Consider the following 21,860-nt stretch of genomic DNA (forward strand, 5'->3'; position numbering starts at 1 on the left):
GTATATTTATTTATTTTAATTTATTATTAACTGCTTGAAATTAGGTTTTAATAATTTATTGATAAACTTTTTTTGCATTTATTTTGCTTAGATGGTTTGATGGATTTAATTGGGAAGGATTAAGATCAAGAACATTAGAACCACCAATTTTACCACGTGTTCAAAATGCCATTGACACTGGTAACTTTGATGACTATCCTCCAGATGCTGATCCACCACCACCAGATGACATATCAGGATGGGACGATGATTTTTAAAATCAATTTTTTTTCAAATCATTTTCTTTTTTAATTTTTTTTTTTTTCAATTTACATTGAACTGTTTTTTTTTGGCTTTTTTTGCTTCTTTTTTTCTTGATCTATTTGAAATTTAATAAATTATTCAATATCTTGTTTTTTTGGGTTGATATTCGCTCTTGCAGGACATTGAGGAATAATGATAATAGAAAGAAAAAAAAACTAAATTTAAATTTTTTAAAAATAACTTGCTTTTCTGTACTGTTTTTTATTTATTTTTTTTTTTTCAAAATCAATAATTAGTTTGAAAAGGAAAAAAAAAAAACAGGGCCTGTGATAAAATTAATTTGGCTGATACACATGCCTGTGCATACAAATTTAAATGTAAAATTTATTTATAAACAAAAAATAAAAATTGATATACTTTTTAATGTAACAAAAAAAAAAAAAATTAGGATTATTATTACGAAAAAGAAAAAAAAAAAAAGAAAAATTATTTGACTGATTGTGCCAGTGTGTCAAGTGCCATTGATAATTGTTAACAATTATTATCCTCATACGATTGAGATAGAAAAATAATAAATATTCTTGGACAATGTCAAATTTAAAATGAAAAAAAAAAAAAATACTGGCAGTATGATCTTGCCAAGAATAATACAAATCAAAAATTATTGCAAACAAAAACAAAAGGAAAGAACTATCATGTAAAGCTTCCAATAAGAAAAAATTTGATAAATTTGTTGTTTGATTCGTTTTTTAGAGTTTATTATTAATTATTAAACATATTATTTTTAATATAATGTTTATCTCATATATATTATTATTTTTTTCATTATTTGTATGATGAAAGTTTGTAAATAAATATAAATATCTATTACGAATAATAAAATAAATTTTATTGATACAAAATTTTACTTTATTCTTAAATTGTTGTAAGTAATTTTCATAATTTCATTTTTAAAAATACATGTTTTATTTATTTGTTTTTTCCTTCATTTGTTTATTTGTTTATTCTCATATGTAAATAAATAATGACTGTGACGTTTTTAGTGTGTAAATAGTAAATACGTGTGTGTGTGTAATGTGTATATACATTTACCGGTTACATTGTACACATTACATTATTATTAATTAAATTTTACTTCTTGATTATTTTTTTTATAAACATCATAATAACTTAATCAACACTTTTTTGTAAATAAATATTAATATAATATAAATACTCCAATATTATTATGCAAAAAAAATATTCATAACATCAAGTTTTTAAAAACATGATTAATTGATGTTTTTTTTAATATATCTATTTGATTTTTCATATGTGGATTTGTGCATGATTTTTTTATTTTTTTATAAAGATCATAAATATTTTTTTTATGTCTTTTTATCTTCTGCTGATGTTTTTTCATCATGAACTACATTTTAAGAAAAAATTGAATACATTAAATTAAAAAAATTGAAATTTCGTTTTTCTGGGTAAAAAATTAAATATATTTACTTACGTTTTTTAATGTATTCCAACTTTTTTAGCATCCCATAAAAAATTTTAATATGTTCACTTATTGCCCATTCGTAAGCTGTTAAAGCACCGACAATAGTTAGAAACACTGCTACAATACGTAAATATTTCAACAGATCATCAGAGTATTGTGTTTTTTTGTCAAAATTGAGTATGTTTTGTGCTGGTGTATTCTCTTCAAAAGTAGACTTAAATGTCTTTCTTGTGGTCTTCTTGTTAAGCCACAATTTGAGAGTAGCTCGGCAGCTGATGAAGCGTGTACCTTTCAATCCGCTTGTGCCGAGTTGTCGACACACTGTAATAAAATAAATACTTATTAGATGACGTTCTTTTTTTAATTGTTTATTTATTACATACTTGAATTCATCATTCCATTGTTGGGCAACAATTGAGTTTGCAGTTTTCCATCACTCTTGATCAGCTTACGGGTAACACCCAACACTACGAATTAATTATTATTAATTAAACAATTTTTGACTATATAAATAAGTTTATTAAAACTAGATTATGACTATTACCTGATTTAGTTACACGAGACATTATGTACAAGAATTTCAGCTTTGTTCAAGCAAAAAGACTCAAATATATAGACGTCCGAAGCAATTCACAATGAATTTTAGTTTTCTATCTAGAATGTGAGCATGGAGGTCTATGAACAGTCTATGAATGTGAGGAGCAGTGAGGAGTGGTCAGGGTGGTCAGTGCAGGTCAGTGTTGGGTAGGTATGATACCAATGTATCATACAGCAGTATCATACACTGTATCGTACAGTATCATTGGCAGCGTTCTTTCGTCAATTTTTTTTTAGCGCATCATGACCACGCATTTGCGCAAAGGTGAAAAAACACGTGAGTTTTCAAATGTTTGTAAGTAGGTGCTTTCTTTTGGGTGTTTATTGGCTGCTTTCTTTCATGAACTTAATAGGTGCTTTCTTTTGGGTGTTTATTTTTTTTCACTTTAATGCGCATGATCATGCACATGCGTATGTCATGCAAAATTGAGGAGAGAGCAGTGGCGTCAAAACAAATAATCCTTAAAAAATAAGAATTAAAACATGGCTGATCCAGCTCCTTATGTCCTACGCTGTTGCAATCTGACTTTTTGCCGACTGCGCATTTAACTGCGCATGCGTGAAAATAAACAGGAAAAAAAATAAACACTCGAAAGAAAGCACCTTATATTAGCGGGTCAGACCACGCATTTGCGCAAAGGTGAAAAAGCACGTGAGTGCTATTTCTCTAGAAATATTGGCTGCTTTCTTTCATGAACTTGGTGTTCAGAACATTGATGTGATCTCCATCAGCGCACGCGTAGGCGCAGATGCGCAGAATTACTTATTTAAAAAAAAAATGGCTGTGCATTGGCGCCGGTATTATATTTATAATTTTCTTGACATATGTATACTAACTTAAAAATATTGAAATTGTTGGTTTTGTAAATATACTTTTTTTTGGGGTAGTTTCATTTTATTTTAAATAAATTGTTTATGTTTTTCAGTTGCAATTGGTTGATACAACAAAATGCTAAATCCTCAAAGACAGAAATTTGACAAACTAATGTTAAGATAAATATAATGCCAGTGGTTGCTGGCGCCAATGCCCCGTCATTTATTTTTAAATAAGTAATTCTGCGTATCTGCGCCTATGCGTGCGCTGATGGGGATCACATCAATGTTCTGAACACCAAGTTCATGAATGAAAGCAGCCATTATAATTATTTTCCTGCTCAGTTCATTCCTGCTCATTCCTATGCAAGCAAGCAAGCAGGAAGATGTGCATGCAAGAAGACTAGAAATACAGGAGGACGAACTTGCCTCAAAAAACCGTTCCCTTCATATGATCGCCGCATGGCGGTAGTAACTTCATTTGCGCGCCGTGCTAGCCGCCGCCGCGCCGTGTGCGCAGGCGTGCGCCATCACTGTAAACGCCAAATGCAGCAGAACAGATTACGGCGAGTTAGGGGTTGTGTCTGTATTTCCTGCCGCAAACCAATTATAATTATAAGGGCGTATGTAAGGTATATATGATGATATACGCCTCCATTATACGCGAGAATATTCCCAGTTAAAAAAATCTCATAGAAACCGCAAAAAAGGGTCAAATACACATCAAATGCTCATTAGATATTCTGAGCATTTGATGTTATTGTGCACCGTGGTTTCTATGAATAATTAAACTGGATTAGTTCTATTAGTTCCTGCTTGCTTTCCTTGCTTTCTCTGCTTGCTAGCGCGGCGAGCAGGCAAAAAAGGCAAGCAAGCGTGCATGTCCCCACCCGGTTTCCGTGAATATCAATAAACTACGCATTCCCAAATTATGAGAATCATTTCCCAAATGTTCCCAAATCATTCCCAAACGATTCTATATCTCAGTTTTTTATTTTTTATAATCCTGCCAACCAAGTATACGGAGCCCAGGCAAGATTACGATATCCGTGGCGACAAAATTTTATGACTGAAATTAGAACATCTTTTGCAGTCTTTTCGAACAAAAGATGGCAGCAACAGAATTTCGAGATATCGAAAAAACAATATATCGAATTTTTTTTTTTTGTCAATCATTTTATAAATAAATGGTTCAGAAAAAAATTAATTTAAGGATCGATTTCAATAGTATTTTCTCCGAGAAATGATATGGAATGAACATCAATATCGTATCTTTAATATTTTCCGAGATATTAAGCTTTAAAGGTTAAAAATATCGAAATTTTTCATTAATTTGCTATTTTTTACTATAGTTTTTATAATAAATTTGAAAAAAAATAAATATTTATAATAATTTTAGAAGGGTTTTTTACGGAGAAAACAATGGTGATTATATAAGTTCAATATCTCTAATTGTTTTTGAAATATTTATTATTGACTATGAAGTCCAGTTTTTTCTAGTGACAAAAATATCAAGCAAAGTAAAAAATGTAGCGACAAAGTTAAAGATGTAGTGGTGAAAGAAAAGATGTAGATGAAAAAAATATAAGCTGGTAAAATTATGTAGATATTGTGTGTTTGGCTATAATTGAGACTAAGTTAAATATTCAGCTGAGTAAAAAATTTAGCTAAGGAAAAAATGTAGCTAAGTAAAATATTTAGCTGAGTTAAAAATTTAGCCGCTATGAAAAAGATGTGGCGGCTAAGCATAACATTTTCCTCCATCCAAATCAAAATATAACTACGGAATCTAGTTTTTTCTAGTTATAACTCGTTACTATATAAATATATCGATATTTTCAATTTTCAATAATTAATATTTCAAAAACAATTTGGGGTCCGTTCAGAAAGTCTCATTTTTACGGATCTTTAAGATGGTGGAAACTCAGCCCAGTAATTTAGATAGACACTGATGTCCGCCTTCTTGAAGATCCGAAAAAAAGAGACTTTCTGAACAAACCCCAGAGATATTAGGTGCTTTCTTTTGTGTATTTATTTTTTTTCACTTTAATGCGCATGATCATGCACATGCGCATATTATAAAAACATGAAGAAAAAGCAGTCGCGTAGAATAAATAATTCTTGAAAAATAAGAATTGACATATAGCTGATCCAGCCCCTTATGTGCTACGCTGTTGCAATCTGACTACTTGCCGACTGCGCATTCAACTGCGCATGTGCTAAAATGAATAGGAAAAATAAAAATACACCAAAGAAAGCACCTAGTAAGTTTTTTTTTCTGTTCATTTTCGCGCATGCGCAGTCAGCAAAGAGTCAGTTTGCAACAGCGTAGGACATGAGGGGCTGGATCAGCCATGTTTCAACTCTTATTTTTCAAGAATTATTTGTTCGACGTCACTATTCTCTCCTTAAGTTTACATGACATGTGCATAATCATGCGCATTAGATTGAAAAAAAATAAATACACAAAAGAAAGCACCTACTGTTCTCTCTTCGCCTTTGCATAATGTGCTCATGTGTATGATCATGCGCATCGAAGTGAAAAAAAATGAACCACCAAAAGAAAAATGTGCTTTCTTTTGTGTTTTTATTTTTTTTCACTTTCATACGCATGATCATGCACATGCGCATGTCATGCAAACTTGAGGAGAGAACAGTGGCGTCGAGCAAATAATTCTTAAAAATCAACAATTAAAACATAGCTGATCCAATCCCTCATGTCCTACGCTGTTGCAAACTGACTTTTTGCTGACTGCGTACTCAACTGTGCATGCGCAAAAATAAATAGAAAAAAAAATAAATACACAAAAGAAAGCACCTAATATATATGTATTTCAATAGTATGAAACTCTAGAGGTATTATACCGCTTTCATACAGGCCGTAAACCTCAGTATTGATGCATTAATCGACAGACCTTGTTAATAACTATTACTATTACGTGCTATTACGATATTTGTTCGTATTTTTCTCCCGTATTATCTGATAGTTTTTGATAAATATCTCTCTATCTTTTAACCTATGTATTTTGTTGGGATGTATCATGTAAGTTACATAAAGGCTTGTTGCTTTTTTTTCAGTAATTTTCTAGTGATATGGCACTGATGATAAATTTACCGACAATTGATGTTCCTACTGCGTGGTAGCGCGGCAGTCGTTTTTTATTTAATCGATGCTTGTCTAGTAAATAAGTTCATGTCGACTGTCGAGTTCAGTCGAGTTAGCACGAGATAGCTCGTCCTCTCTTCCATTTCCTTTTTGAGAGTTGAGCAGAGTTTAGTTGAGTCTTCAAGTCAATATATCAGTCAAAATGTTGGGCCTATTACGTCAACCATTAATAAAATCTGTTAAAATTGCACAGTGTAAGTATATTAATATTTTCTAGGCTAATTTTAAAATTTTTCAAAATCAATACTCGATAATTGATTCATTGTTTTAGTTGGTGGCAAAAATGTTGCACAACCAATTCCAAGAGTACTCCAAAGATCATATGGAAGGAGTATCCATCATGGCGAGAAAACGTCATGGTTAAAACCCATCTTTTTTTGGGGTGGTTTTGTTGTTGTGACTAAAATTACTCACGACTGCATATACGCATTCTTAGAAGACGTAAGTTTTATATTCATCAGCCTCTTTTTTTTTTTTTTTAATAATTGACAATGTATTATCAACTTATACCTTTTTTTTTTTTTACAGCAATTCGGAAGTGGACAAAAATCCGAATAAAATAAAAGTTGTGAACATACAATTTACCAAACTTTTCATAGACGCATATGACAACGTGTATAACCCCACTTTTTTCAAGACGTTCTTTGGTAAACTGTCAGTTGCTATATTCACACATTGTATAAGTTAATAAAAAAAAATATCCTAATGTTAAATTTTTTCATTGTAAAATAAAATATTTAAAATTATTAAACTTTATGTTAAAATTAAAAAAAATTAAAATGAATTCTGTTTTTGGGTTAATTTTCTTTATTAATAGAGCTAACAATAATAAAATTAATAATTTTTCACATAAATATTAGTAATAAATAAAATGAATTTCTTACCAGTTGTAAGACGACCAAGAGAACCACGAAATCTCAATAAATATAATTCAGATGATAATACCCATGGTAATGTTAAAAATCTAATCATTGAAAATGCAACATGACAACCAATACAAATAATTGGTAATGTTTTTGGTATAAATAAAAAATAATTATTATATTTCATTAATAATACAAGTATTGATGATATTGTCATACCAATTGCACTTGTACATGCCAATGGACGTCTACCAAAATGACCAGCAAGAAATGCATTAATAATTGATGCAACAAGTCTAACAAGACCAATAGCAATACTACCAATATATCCATCAATATCTGCACCAAATTCTTTAAGTACATTAACAGCATAAAATAATATAATATATATACCAGATAATTGTTGAAGACCAAAAAAAATTATTAATATTAAAAATGGTTTCCATACATTTGGTAGGAGCAATGCTGTTTTAAGTTTAATTTTTGAATTTTTTTTACGTCTTTCAATTGATGCATCACCACATAATTCTTTGTATTCATTTTCATATGATATACCAGGACCACGTAGCCAAAGAAGTGATTTTTTAGCTTCATTTGAATGACCATGACGTGCAAGCCAAGCTAGACTCTCTGGTAAAAATTTGACTAGAGCCAGAGATAATATTGATGGAATAATACTTATTGCAGCAGTACATTGCCAAGTTGTTAATGCACCCCAGGTAGGAGTAAACGATTGTGCCAGGCCTGGCACAAGCTTGTGCACAAGGCTCACATGCTTGTGTCTAGCTTGTGCTACAAGCTTGTGCCAAGGTTGTTAAGTGATTGGAAATGTGCCTATGTTACAAGCTTGATGACAAGCCTTGTGCCAAGGCTCGTGTCCCAGCCTCGTGTCAAGACTCGTATTCCAGGCTTGTGCCTCGGGCTTGACTCAAGCTTCCAAAAACAATTTAAAAAAAAATATAAATAAATTATTATGGTTAATCTATTATTATTGTTAATTTAATAATTCCGACATTGTTATTTTAAAATTCAGACATTTCAATTAAACGATAATAATTAAACGAAAAACTAGGGACGCGACGCGGGATCGGTCCGGGGCCTCTCACGTGGAAGTCCAATGCACTATCATGTCGACCATCTGCACCCGTATTCACAGGGCATTACAATTTAGGGCTTTTTTCATCCACCGGTGGCGCTTGTGGAGCTTTTATATGTAAAATCTATATAAAAAAATTTTTATAAGCGCCATCAGTGGGGAAAAAAAAGCCCTAAATTGTATAAAATATGGGGCAAAATTGTTCTCATTAGGGCTTTTTTTTTCCGCTGATGGCGCTTGACAAAATTTTTTTTATATAGATTTCATGTAGAAAGGCTTCACAAACGCCACCATCGGAAAAAAAACGCCCTAATGAGAACATCCTCTGAATACGGGTGCGGGGTATTGATGAAAGTGGTCGTCAAAATTTTTTATATAAATAAATTCTATTGAGACTAAACACACAGTCCTCGCGAATGCCTCACACAATAGTCAAAGCCTAATAATTTTTATTTGAAATTTATATTAAATTTATATATCTAATTACTATAATTTTTTTTTTTTGAGTTAAATATATGCTTAAGTCAAGTCTCGTGTCGGGCTTGGTGAAACAATGGGCACCAGCTTGAAACAAGGCTGTATTACGAGGCTCGTGTGAGGGCGGGAAAAATCAAGGGGACAATCTTGTGTCGAGCCTGGATTAACAAGGCTTGTCTAGTGACTGGAAAAACAGGCTTGACACAACCTTGAAATTTTTAATCTTGTGTGAGGCTTGGAACTAACGATTAACACAGGCTTGGTACAAGCCTAGACTAACAAGTCTTGTGCAATGACTGTAAATACAGGCTTGACACGAGCTTGGAATTTTTAACTTTGTGTGAGGCTTGGAATTAACGATTAACACATGCTTGTTACAAGCCTGGACTAACAAGTCTTGTGCAATGACTGTAAATACAGGCTCGACACAATCTTGGAAATTTCAACCTTGTTTAAGGCTTGGAATTACCGATTGACACAGGCTTGATACAAGCCTGGACTAGCAAGTCTTGTGCAATGACTGTAAATACAGGCTTGATACGAGCTTGGAATTTTTAACCTTGTGTAAGGCTTGGAATTAACGATTGTCACAGGCTTGGTACAAGCCTGGAATAACAAGTCTTGTGCAATGACTGTAAATACAAGCTTGACACAAGCTTGGAATTTTTAACCTTGTGTGAGGCTTGGAATTAACGATTGTCACAGGCTTGGTACAAGCCTGGAATAACAAGTCTTGTGCAATGACTGCAAATACAAGCTTGACACGAGCTTGGAATTTTTAACCTTGTGTGAGGCTTGGAAATAACAATCGACACAGGCTTGGTACAAGCTTAGATTAACAAGTCTTGTGCAATGACTGGAAAAATTTTCTGTGCCAAGCTAGGCACATTCTAGTCCACCAAGGCTAGGAAACACAAGCTTGTAACAAGCCTGGCACGGCCGTTCACCCTTGTGGGATCCTACCTGGTACCAAGAACATAACTACCCAATACACCAAGTGATACTAAAATTGGTCCAGAACTTGCTAACCATGCTCGTTGATGTGGTGCTGCTGTCTAAAATAATAATTATTTTAAAGTACAGGTATTATTTTTATGTGAGATATTATAATTATTTTATTTATGTATTTTCAATAACTTCAGTGACGTATAGATAAAGTGCATTAGCCATTCCAGTACCAATACCACTGATAAATCTTCCCGTATAAAGCATTGGTACATTTGTTGGTACATCATGTATAAGATGTGTATATGATATACACATCATAGACACATCAAACTGATACCATCATTTATATCAACAATATAAATATTATACTTTTAATATTTACTAGCTCATACCCGCGCTTCGCGCGCGTTTCTTTGTGGGTTTTAATTTTTTTTTTATCAGATCAATGGCCGATTATATAAAAATATTTACAGAAGGTGGTTCAGAAATAAATAAAGATGATGTACAATTTTTTTTTATAATTTTTTACGCGATCGGTCAGGGAAAAACCGCGTTCAAGTCTACACCTACTCCAATCCACCCCTGACCAATCGCGTAAAAAATTTAAAAAAAAATCCAACATTTATTATCTTTATTTATCCCTCAATCACCTCCCGTAATTATTTTTATATAATCGGCCCTTGATCTAATTAAAAAAAAATTATTTCTCCAAGAATCCCTGTAAAACTGAGTTTATATCTAAACCTACTCCAATCTACCTCTGACCGATCGCATAGAAAAATATAAAAAAAATTCAACATTACTTTTATTTATTCCTAAACCACCTCCAGTAATTATTTTCATATAATCGGCCCTTTATCTAATTAAAAAAAAATTATTCATTTTAAAATTTCCAGTAAAATCGCGTTCCAGTCTTAACCTACCCCAACCTACCCTTGACCGATCACGTAGAAACTTATAAAAAAAATCTGATATTATCTTTATTTATTCCTTGACCATCTCCAGTAATTATTTTTACATAATCGGCCCTTTATCTAATTAAAAAAAAATTATTTCTTGAAGAATCCCTGTAAAACCGAGTTTATATCTAAACCTACCCCATTCTACCCCTGATCGATCGCGTAAAAAATTATAAAAAAAATCCTACATTATCTTCATTTATTTCTAAATCACCTCTTTTTATATAATCAGCCCTTTATCTGATAAAAAAAAAATTATATCTTTGAAAATTACCGGAAAAACCGCGTTCAAGTCTGACCCTACACCAACCTATACTCCTGACCGATCACGTTAAAAATCATAAAAAAAATCCTACATTATCTTTATTCATTTCTAAACCACCTCCCGTAATTATTTTCATATAATTGGCCTTTTATAATTTGTTTTCAGCTTGAGACCCCATGTATGACATTATTAATTTTAATTTATCAATGCAACAAAAAAAAAAAAACTGTCACTTAGCAACGGGTAAACAACATTAATAAAAAAAATTAATTAATTAAACAAAAACAAATGAAACATATGTCAATGATATCATTATAAATCATTGTTTAATGTGAGAACCAATCAAATGACTCGAAGAGAGACTTCGTTCTCCTTTTTATAGTAGGAAAAAAAAAAAACCTTATATATTTATTTATGTCTGTTACAATTAGATAAACATTTCTTCTTATTTTTTTTTAACAGCCTTAAGGCATTTATAATAATCATTTCCGTATGAAAAATATTATGAAAACGGATTTTTCTTTGAATAGAATTATAAAAAAAAATTGTTTATATATTAAACAATTTATAATGAATAAATAAAAAAATATACATGTCGTTCAATGTCGTGTATAAAATATTTTTGAAAATTTATTATTAACAGCTCAATCGAAATTTAATTAATTAAAAATTGATAAAAGTATTCCGACAAAAAATTAATTAATATTATCAATAATTAATACGTTTAATCATTAATAAAAAAAATAATAAAAATATAAATATTTAATTGAAAATGTAATTAATTAACGTTAAGTAGATTTTTTTTTTAAAAATATTTTGTTTGTTTATAATTTTGCTTGTTGGTTAACGATATATTGGTTGTTTGTCAGTATCACATTGATTGTCCAAGATACAAAAATTGTTATCCAATTTGTTTATTTATTTTTTTTAATGTTATGATATAAAAAAAAGATTAAGATTAAATTTGAAAAATAAAATATTGTATATTTTATATGCAATGAAGGCGGAACAAATAAAAAAAAAATATTTACCTTTGTTTACTGAGCTGTTGATCGGTTGCTGCCCTCTTTTGCAATTATTTTATCATTTAACTTGTTAGTTCAAAGTATTTACTCATGATATGACTAAGTTTAAATCAAGGATATTTTTAATTTTTCATTTGCAACATATAGAACGGAAGTTTTTTATGTCCTTCCGGCTTGTCAAAATTTGTTTTATATTTTTTTACACAATTTGCAAATGAATTTTTCATTTTTGAGTGACATGTTTAAAACCTTGGATTAATTAATGTCAATTTTTTTTTTTATATTCAATAATTTTATTAATTTTTTTATTTACAAAATTATCTTGTAAATCAAAATTGTGTAAATAATAATTTTGCAAAGTTATCCAACAAATTATTTGATAATTCAAAGAATTAATTAAAAAACATACAATTATTATTTTTATTTTTGGAGGTGTGCGAATATTCGAAAACTCGAATAATTTGAGTTTTCGATTACCGAATTATTCGAGACTATTCGAACTATTCGAACTATTCGAATTTCGAATAACTCGAATTATTCTTCTTTTATGACACAGATTAAATTCTATTACTGAAATAAATTAAATGAAAAGAATATAAATTTTTATTCATTTTTTAACAAAAAATAACAGCCTATACATTTCTTTTGAATAAATATTTATTTATTTATTTATTTATTTATTTAAAAGTCAGTCCCAACAGATGAAATTTATTGACAGGGCCCACGTATTAATATGATAATATAAATGCAATACAGATATAAATACTACACAAATAATTATATTTGGACAAAATATATTATAGATTTGAGTATATAAAAAATCTGATATGAATTTTATTAATAAAAATTAGTACCGACAATTATTTATTGATGAACGATTATAAAAATAATCTTAACTGATTATTATTTATATCAGAATTTGCTTATACTCAAATTTATGATATATTTTGTCTGGATAAAATTTATTAATGAATGCATTTGCAAGTTAATTGAACAAATATTACACTGTCCATATCTGGTATTATTTTCGTTGATTAAAACGAAATATTTCCAGATATGACTTTTACGGAGGCTAGGAGCCAAAAAGGCTCACTCGTAGAATTGGATTTATCCCAAAAAAAAAAAGAACGTTCATAACTTCCGAACTAATTGTCGTAAAGACTTCGGGTTTGTTTTTTATACTCGAAATTTTATCCCGGGTTTGGAAAACGATTTTTTTAAACCTAATATGAAACCTCTGCGACTGCTTTGTCTTGAGTTATAGCTTGTGTCGTTCTCATTTTTTAGGCAACCTATAACTCGTGATGCAATGGTAATAGAGACTTCGTATTAGGCTTGTTATAGTAACATGCGTACTCTTTTAAATTAGTTGAAAAAAAAATAAATTGAATACTTTTTTCTTGATCAAGTCCTGTTCTGGACATCCCTATTAAGGAAAAGATGTACGTGCTTGATCCAGGCTTGATCAGGATGGGATGGAATTACTTGAATAGGGATAGCCTTACGATATCCTTATCAGGCCTGGGTCAGTGTTCAGGCTATCCTGAACAAGTTTCTACTCGGGAAAAGATGTAGCTGAGGAAATTATGTAGATATTGTGTGTTTGACTATAATTAAAGCTAAATAAAAAATCTGGCTCGAAAAAACAACTAACTGATTAAATTTTTATTCCAATATAGTATATTGCGTCCGCGTGGCACATACTATTTTTTGGTCGAGCGGGCGGGAAACACCCGTTTGTCGCCCGCAATTTGTAGGGCGACAAAGACATACTTTGCGCCACAAATTTAGGGCGACAAACGGGCAATTCCCGCCCGCTAGGCCAAAAATAATTTTATCTTATTTTATTTTTATTTATGATAAATTAACAATTATTATAATCTTTTTCAACGAATGAATTCTATTTGTTAAACAAGAGCGACTCCGTGCCTTCGGCACGCGATTCTATATATTCTAATGTGTCTTTATCGCAACCATTTTATTCATCGTAATTGAAATTTTTTTCAATCAGTTTTTATTTATCATAACTTATTAAATACCTCTTATTAAATACCACATAACATAACAATAAAGTTATTGACTTATAAATATTAAATTATAAAATTTGATATTCTTCCGGCAACTTCAAAGAATAAATTTTCAAATACATCGAATACCTTTTTAGTCGTTCTATGTTTCTGATACAAATCGAACTTTTTTTTTTTTTGGATAAAGGAAATATAAAATAGAGGAGGTGAATTTTTAAAAACATCGAATACCTCTTTGCCCATTCTATTATCCTAATACAAAACATTTTTTTTTTTTCGATTTTGAATGTTTGTCCCCTATAGTTCCAAAAAAAAAAAACGATAGATGGCGCTTCGTAGTAAGTCTCAAAAAATACCTCTTTGCCTGTTCTATAACCCTGATACAACAGCCTATTATTTTCTGTTATTTTTAAATGTTTTTAACCTATAGCTCCTAGAAAAACAATAGATGGCGCTGAACTTGTTAACTCAAAAAATACCTCTTTGCCTGTTCTATACCCCTGATACAACAGCCTATTAATTTCTATTATTTTTAAATGTTTTTAACCTATAGTTTCCGTAGAAAACAATAGATGGTGCTGAACTTGTAAACTCAAAAAATACCTCTTTGCCTGTTCTATACCCCTGATACAACAGCCTATTATTTTCTATTATTTTTAAATGTTTTCAGCCTATAGTTCCTAGAAAAACAATAGATGGCGCTGAACTTATTAACTCAAAAAATACCTCTCTTCTTGTTCTTCAACCTTGATACAACACTTTATTTTTTTTTTTTATTCATTTTAAATGTTTTACCTCTATAGTTCCTGAAAAAAAAACAGATGGCGCGTTCAGATCAAGAGCTGATCAGGCTTGCCTGATTTCAAATCCAGTCTGGATCCAGATACTGGATCCGAATCTGATCACGATGTAACGATTTTTCGTAAGGACCGGATCCAGAATGGATCAGGATACCTGATCAGCCTGTAGTAAAGATACATGATCAGTAATGGATCCAGATTCTGGATCCAAACTTTCTCTACTGTAGCTATCTACTTTAGCTATCTCGTATGCACGTTTTACGATAACCAAATTTATCGACCAAAAATAAAAATTAACGAACAATATTACAAATTTATGATTATAAAAGCAAGATCATTTGATGCTGATTTGATATCCCGTGTAGGAGAACACAACATGGCCAAGCCTTGGCCGATGCTTGTAAAACATCCGCCAATCATTGGCAAGCATTAATGCGCCATTAATGCGCCAGACCTGGAGCGTTACGTTAATTTAATATCGGCTGCCATGAATGGCCCGATGATGTTTCCCAATATTGGCCCGATAAACAGCCCGAGAATGCACCAACTGAAAACCACTTGTAACAATGGTGGCCGTGGAGGACATGTAAATATCAATGTTTTTTGTGCAGACGATTAAACGTGAGTGGCACGTGTCTATGTTATCCATCTTGACATTACAATAACAACATATTTTTATCTAAATTAATAACTATATTCCACAAAAATAATGTCAATAAATTACAGACTTTATAGTTTTCTCTCAAGTTCAAATTAAATGGTTATCAATAAATATATAAAACTGATGATTCATCATTATCAATTTATTTATTTTTAACGTTATAATAACAGTAAAATTTTCAACTAAAAATATAAAAATTGTAAATATGTTAACAGAATAAAATCTATTTAATAAATATTTTTTTAAAGCTTAATAAATTTGTAATAACAATATTAAAAGAAAGTAATGTTTTAAAAAAAATTGCTGCGATAAATAATGTTAAGTAATTAATTAAATGGCAAAAATAAAATTAATAATTTTTCACATAAATATTAGTGAATGAAATTAAATTTATTGCTGATAATTATTAAAATATTATTGTTTACAGGCATGATCAAAAGTGGTCAGAGATTATTTGGAAAATAAGGCGAAACAAGTGGAACAGCTCTTGGTACTTTATTGTTGATAAATATATTTAATATTTGTAATCTATTTTTTTTTTTTATTTATTCAACACTGTTGAAATATTTTTGTGATATAAATTAAAGCTATTGTTGGACATCATAAACCACAAAAAAAAAAGAAAAATATTAAAAATAACGTTAATGCTTTTCAAAAGTATAAATAATGCGTCGAAATTTATAAAAATTACAATATGTAATTGGATAAATTAATAGTGTTTAATTATGTAAGTTAAAAGATGAAAAAAATAACAAAAAAAAAAAAAAATTAAATGAAGAAAGAAGAAGTACCAAGAACAAGTATATCTTGGTATATTTAAATTTTTCACTGAACTTTTTTAAATGCATCGATCGTCAAGTAATTTGTTTATTTAAACTTGAAGAAAAATAAGTTTTAAAAAATTAAAAATAAATTAAATTTATAAATTAATATATTAAAAATAATCAAGGAATAGTCTCAATGGTGGTGACGTATCAGTTGACACCAAGACAAGACTAACTGACTAAGCAAAATTCCAGCTGTACAATGTCGTCCAGTCAAATCACGTTTTAATCCTTGCTAGCCCTTCTCATTACTTTTTTTTAATTAATTTTTTTATTTCCTTACAAAGCTATTGCATCGAATTAAGTTTCATAGTTTAATCCACGTGCTCATCATTTAAAGTTGAAACGCAACATATTGAATTTAAAATTAAAAATATATTAATATCATCTTTTTGTTGTTCTATTTTTATCAAAAAAAAATATTTATATTTATTGCTCTTTTATTTTACGGCACATAATTTGGAGTAAATGTTTTATTTTTTTTATTATTTTTTAAATAATAAATTAAGTGCATAAAGAATAAATTTAAAAATAAATTAAATAAAAATCATTATTTAAAATTACTTAAATTAATTTTTAAAATTATAATAATTGTTGTTGATTAAGTTTGTAATTAAATATTATTAAGGACAAGACATAATTTTTGAATAATAATAAAATAAAATTGACTTTATTCAGGTATTTTTATTGTCGTTGAATCTTTATAATATCATAAAAACATGTTCACAATCATATAATAAATATTTATTTATTTTTTATTGTTAACGTTTAAATAAAAGCATTTTGTTTATACAATAAATCGATGATGGATAATATTAATTAATTGGTTTGACTAATTTATTTCTGGTGATCAACAAGTAACAAGCTACTTGTGATGAAAAACCAGCCGCAAGTCTCGAGAATGGTGGTATGAAAAATCCACTATAGTGGATTAGTATACTAATTATTGATAATATTACAAACAACATATGCTGCTAAATTAAAATTAAAACCATAAAAATTCGAAGATATTACTCAATTATTTTAAACCAATTTTTGGTCTATTAACATTATTAATAATATTATTATTACCTAGAAGTCGATTATATAAACCCCAAATACAATCTTCCAAAGATTTCGACCCATTTGGAACCCGGGGAAAAATAGACAATTATTCAATAAATATATTAACTAATAATTTTTTTTAATAAAAAAAAAAGTATTAAAACTATTAACTACACTGGTGGAAATATTTCTCCGGAATTGCTTCGGATTACTCCGGGTGATTCCGGAATTGACTCACTTAAAAGAAATTCGGAAAAATACGAAAAATCGGTAGCAATTCCAAAATACTCGAATTTCTGTGTAAAATGAAGGAAAAAAAATGACCGAAAAATTTTAATGGGCCAATTCCGGAGTTATACGGAATTTTCGGGAATTTTACGGAGTTTTTCCGGAGTTTTACGGAGAAATTATTTCCACCAGGGTAATATTGTACTTACGTATTGTTTGCAGAATTACGTGTTTCGAGTAATAAATTCCCACTCATAAGCTGCCCTGGTAGAAATATTCCCCAACTTTTTCCAACTTTCTCCGTCTTTTTTCCAACTTTCTCCACCTTTTTACGAAAATGACCCATGGCTGGAGAAAAGTTGGAAAAAAGTTGGAGAAAAGTCGGAGAAATATTTCTACCAGGGTGTATCTCGTATTTACCAATCTTTGGTTTTTTATTTTCTGTTTCATCAGCAGTTTTATTTCTGAATTTTCCAGCCATTCTTTGACTGCTTATACTGTCGGATAGACAGTGTATCTGTAAAATAAAAAAAAAATTTGTCATTGAAAGTATATCTGAGATACAAATAAATAATAAACCTTTAATAAGTTAATCAAAACTAATTGAAAGTTATTGAATAATATTCAACTTATATTTCTTTGGTTTCTTCCCCTGCAATCATTTGTTTGTATCCTTGCAGTTGAATATTCATCGGATACTGTATCTCTATTTTTCCAGGGTCATCAGCAGTTTTTCTGAATAATAAATAATATATAATTTTTTTTATAATCAAAATGTTAATTAAAAATTTTTGTTTAAAATAATTGATAATTAATCAACTTACATTACATCATCTTCTGAAAAGCGTACGATACCAAATTTGTTATAATCTTCTGACGATGGAATTCTCATTTCAACATCAAATAATCGATTTCTAAGTAACAATCTCCGGTAACCGACGAATTGCGATGCAATATATACTATTAACACATATAGTCCACCGTGAAAACCTATTCTTTTGTTTGCGTGAGAGCTGCTACACTGCGCCAGACTTAGGCATTATTTTTTATTTTTTTTAATGGAGCTTTTCATGGGCTTTATTTAAAAAATTCATAATTTTATCCATCTGTCTTGATTAATAATATTATCGAAGATTGCTAAATATTTAACCCTGTTGTGAAGCCGCTGGACGCCGAAGAGGAAAAGAAAGAAAAAAATATATAAAATTTATAACTCCTCTCGCGCAAACAAAGGAATATAATTTGCATCGCGATTCGTCACAATTCGTCAGTGCTAGCAGAATTGAACCAACCCTGGTGAAAATATTTCTCCGAATTTCTCCCAAATTGACCCATGCGGAGAAAGGAGTGGAAAAAATTTCTCCTCGTCGTTAATTTCGGAAGAACTTCTCGGTAAAATTATTTTTTTCATATGTTTCTCCGCGTGTGTTTTTTTTTGCGGAGAAATATTTCCGAACGTTTCTTCACCCAAGTCAATTCGGAGAAAATGCGGAAAAAAATTTGGATACTTTTCTCCACTCATTTCTTCGCATGGGTCAATTTGGGAGAAATTCGGAGTAATCGCTGAGAAATCACGGAGAAATATTTTCGCCAGGGTGCTAAACTTTTATCAATTTTTAATCATAATTTTAATAAATTTCGATTGAGATTTCGAACAAAACAATAATTGAATAAAAAAAAAAAAAAACTTTCAATATTTCTTTTCTCTATAAAAAATTACAAAAATTATTAAAATTTATAATTTAATTGTTTGTATTTTTTTAAATAAATAATCAAACATAAATTTAAAAAAATGAGCACTTTTTTTTAGCAATTATTTATCTCAAATTTAATTAACTTTTATTAATATAACTCTTGAATATTTATTGATGTAAGATGTTGTCAAACAATTGCATCTTAAATGATAATTTATTATAAACATATATTTAAAATAAAAAAAAAAATAGAACTGCTAAACAATCACGCCAAGTGTGAAAAGAAAACAAGTAAGTAAAATATAATTAAAATAAATATTATCAAAAATAATAACAAAAAAAAAATCTAATCATAATTATATATTACTTAATAGTATTATAATCATCTAAATGGGTATAAAATAGTTTTTTTTTTTTAATGTTTAATTTAAAAAAAATGAAATAAATTAAAATAGCTGTTGCAAATGGTAAAATTTTTTTGCAAGTAATTTGGGTAATTTGTTTATTTATTTGTTTATTTGAAGAGAAAAATAAGTTTTAAAATATACCCACCGGTATGTAGCTACCTCTGGCGACACGTCCGTGCATTAGCTGAGCATAGGATCGAGTTCACCTTCCAGTTTTATTATTATTATTGTTTATTTTTTATATTTCAGTGCCCAGTGGCAATTTATTATTATTATTTATTATTATTTATTGTAATTTGTATTTCAATAGATGCACAAGGTCAACAAAAAATGACAAAAAACATAACCATGCTTCGTAATATCAACAAAGGTAAATTGAATTATAATAGATTATATATTTAAATATTATTATTTCTATTATTTCTAATATTAAAAGTTTTTTGTTTGCCATCAGTTTTTACAAGAGGAATAACTACAACTGCCTCAAATGCAAAAATAGTTTTAATCAATCCTATTCCAAGATCACAATTATCAAAATATGCAGAAGGTGCTAGAAGATTTCCACACAAATTTGAAGATGCAAAGGTTATTAATGTCACTATTGAGAAATCATTTTGGGATAAGCTGAATCTTTTTTTGAAAAATTATTTACTTACGTTATTCTTGGGAGTGTCAATAACCTACATGATTCGTACCATAAAGAAAGATGATAAACCAAAATCAGATAAGATGTCATTACCTGAAAAAAACATTGAAAAAGTAAGTAGTCTATATCAAAAATTCAATAAAAAAAAAAACAATAATATATTCTAATTAAAATATATTTTTTTTTCTACCAGGTCTAAAGAGTTTAAGTTTGTCTCACTCAAAAGTACAAATTAAATGTATAAGAACAAAAACAAATCTAATAAATTAATTTAATAATATAAATACCATTTATGGAGTTAAAAAAAAATAAAAAAAGTGTTCTTTTATTTCATAAAGCCAATGTCAAACAATAATACAACTTAAATAATAATTTATAATATATATTTAGAATAAAAAAAAAATATTCCAAGTGTTAAAATAAAACAAGTAAGTAAAATATAATTACAATAAATATTATCAAAAATAATAATAGAAAAAAAAATCTAACAATTAAATATTACTTGATAATATTATAATCATCTCAATAGATATAAAACAATTTTTTCTTTTTAATTTTTAATTTAAAATAATTGAAATTATATATTATTTATAATTATTAAATTAATTCTAAGAAGACCTGGGTTTCTTGATGCAACAAATTTTAAAAAATACATCTACTGTCTTCACATACATTTTAGGCTTCAAGTAATGACAGCATTTAAAATTGCAAGACAATACCCTGATAACAAAAAAAAATAAATGGATCCAAATGAGAGACAAGATTTTAAAAAAATAGTTGATCAACAAGGACAATTAATACTCAACAAAGATCATGTATTTTTAAAATGGAATTATAAAAATTACAAGCAAAAATTTAGGGATAATTATTTTACATACATTTTACATTATAATACGAAAAATATGATAGTAAATATGAGCAAGATTACAAGAAAAATTAAAATACTAGTACATATATTTCTTATTTTCTTGTCTCCATCAAATGACAACATAACGTATACATAGATAAAATAGTACATAGAACTTTTGTGTTCTCTTTCCTTCTCTATTTCTCTTTTTTACTATAGTTCCAAAATTTTGTGTTGGACCATGCCTAAATTCTAACACTAGTGTTGAGCTCATTGGGAAATTTTCATCAGTGTTAGTTGTGCATATTTTGATGAAACACGTTAAATACTGTTGTCATATTGTTTACATTAAATTGCATTAAATAAAATGGATGCACATGATAAATTAGTAGTGATAATGTTCATTTTTATCATTGTATTTATTTTATCTATTCTTCTTGCATTCTGTTTACATTTTATGGATAGTGATAGATCAACTAACAGTGAGTAAACAAAATAATAATAATAAAAAAAACAATACATATTTATCGACAAAAAATAATGATTGAACATCATCAATGCTGTTTAGAACATTACAATGTTTTATTGTTATTATATCTATTATTATAAATTTATAATTTTAGATCCTGATGAAGTAGATTCTTGTTTTGGTCCTTCCAACGATTCCGATGGCTGCCAAATGTGCCATTGCTTTGTCGTTGGCTGTCAATGCTTTTTTGGTACATGTGAATGCATGAATTCTAT

General features: G+C 29.1%; 2 protein-coding genes across 2 annotated transcripts; one reads left to right on the plus strand and one right to left on the minus strand.

Annotated features, from left to right (window-relative positions):
• Positions 1-1,110: 1,110 nt before the first annotated feature.
• Positions 1,111-10,004, minus strand: LOC122850657 (sugar transporter ERD6-like 6). Its single transcript, XM_044149789.1, has 7 exons — positions 9,888-10,004; positions 9,705-9,796; positions 7,190-7,977; positions 2,274-2,383; positions 2,113-2,196; positions 1,739-2,050; positions 1,111-1,651 (listed from the first exon to the last, which is right to left on the minus strand). The coding sequence occupies exons 1-4, from the start codon at positions 10,002-10,004 to the stop codon at positions 2,334-2,336; spliced, it is 1,047 nt and encodes a 348-aa protein (XP_044005724.1). The 3' UTR covers positions 1,111-1,651; positions 1,739-2,050; positions 2,113-2,196; positions 2,274-2,333.
• Positions 10,005-19,863: 9,859 nt separating this feature from the next.
• On the plus strand, positions 19,864-20,513 carry LOC122849835. The gene is made up of 3 exons (XM_044148675.1): positions 19,864-19,993; positions 20,078-20,382; positions 20,463-20,513. Exons 1-3 carry the CDS (start codon positions 19,954-19,956, stop codon positions 20,466-20,468), a joined length of 351 nt encoding a protein of 116 aa, XP_044004610.1. The 5' UTR covers positions 19,864-19,953; the 3' UTR covers positions 20,469-20,513.
• The last annotated feature ends 1,347 nt before the right edge of the window (positions 20,514-21,860 follow it).

This window comes from Aphidius gifuensis, linkage group LG2, assembly GCF_014905175.1.
Source record: "Aphidius gifuensis isolate YNYX2018 linkage group LG2, ASM1490517v1, whole genome shotgun sequence".
Taxonomy (NCBI): Eukaryota; Metazoa; Arthropoda; class Insecta; order Hymenoptera; family Braconidae; genus Aphidius; species Aphidius gifuensis.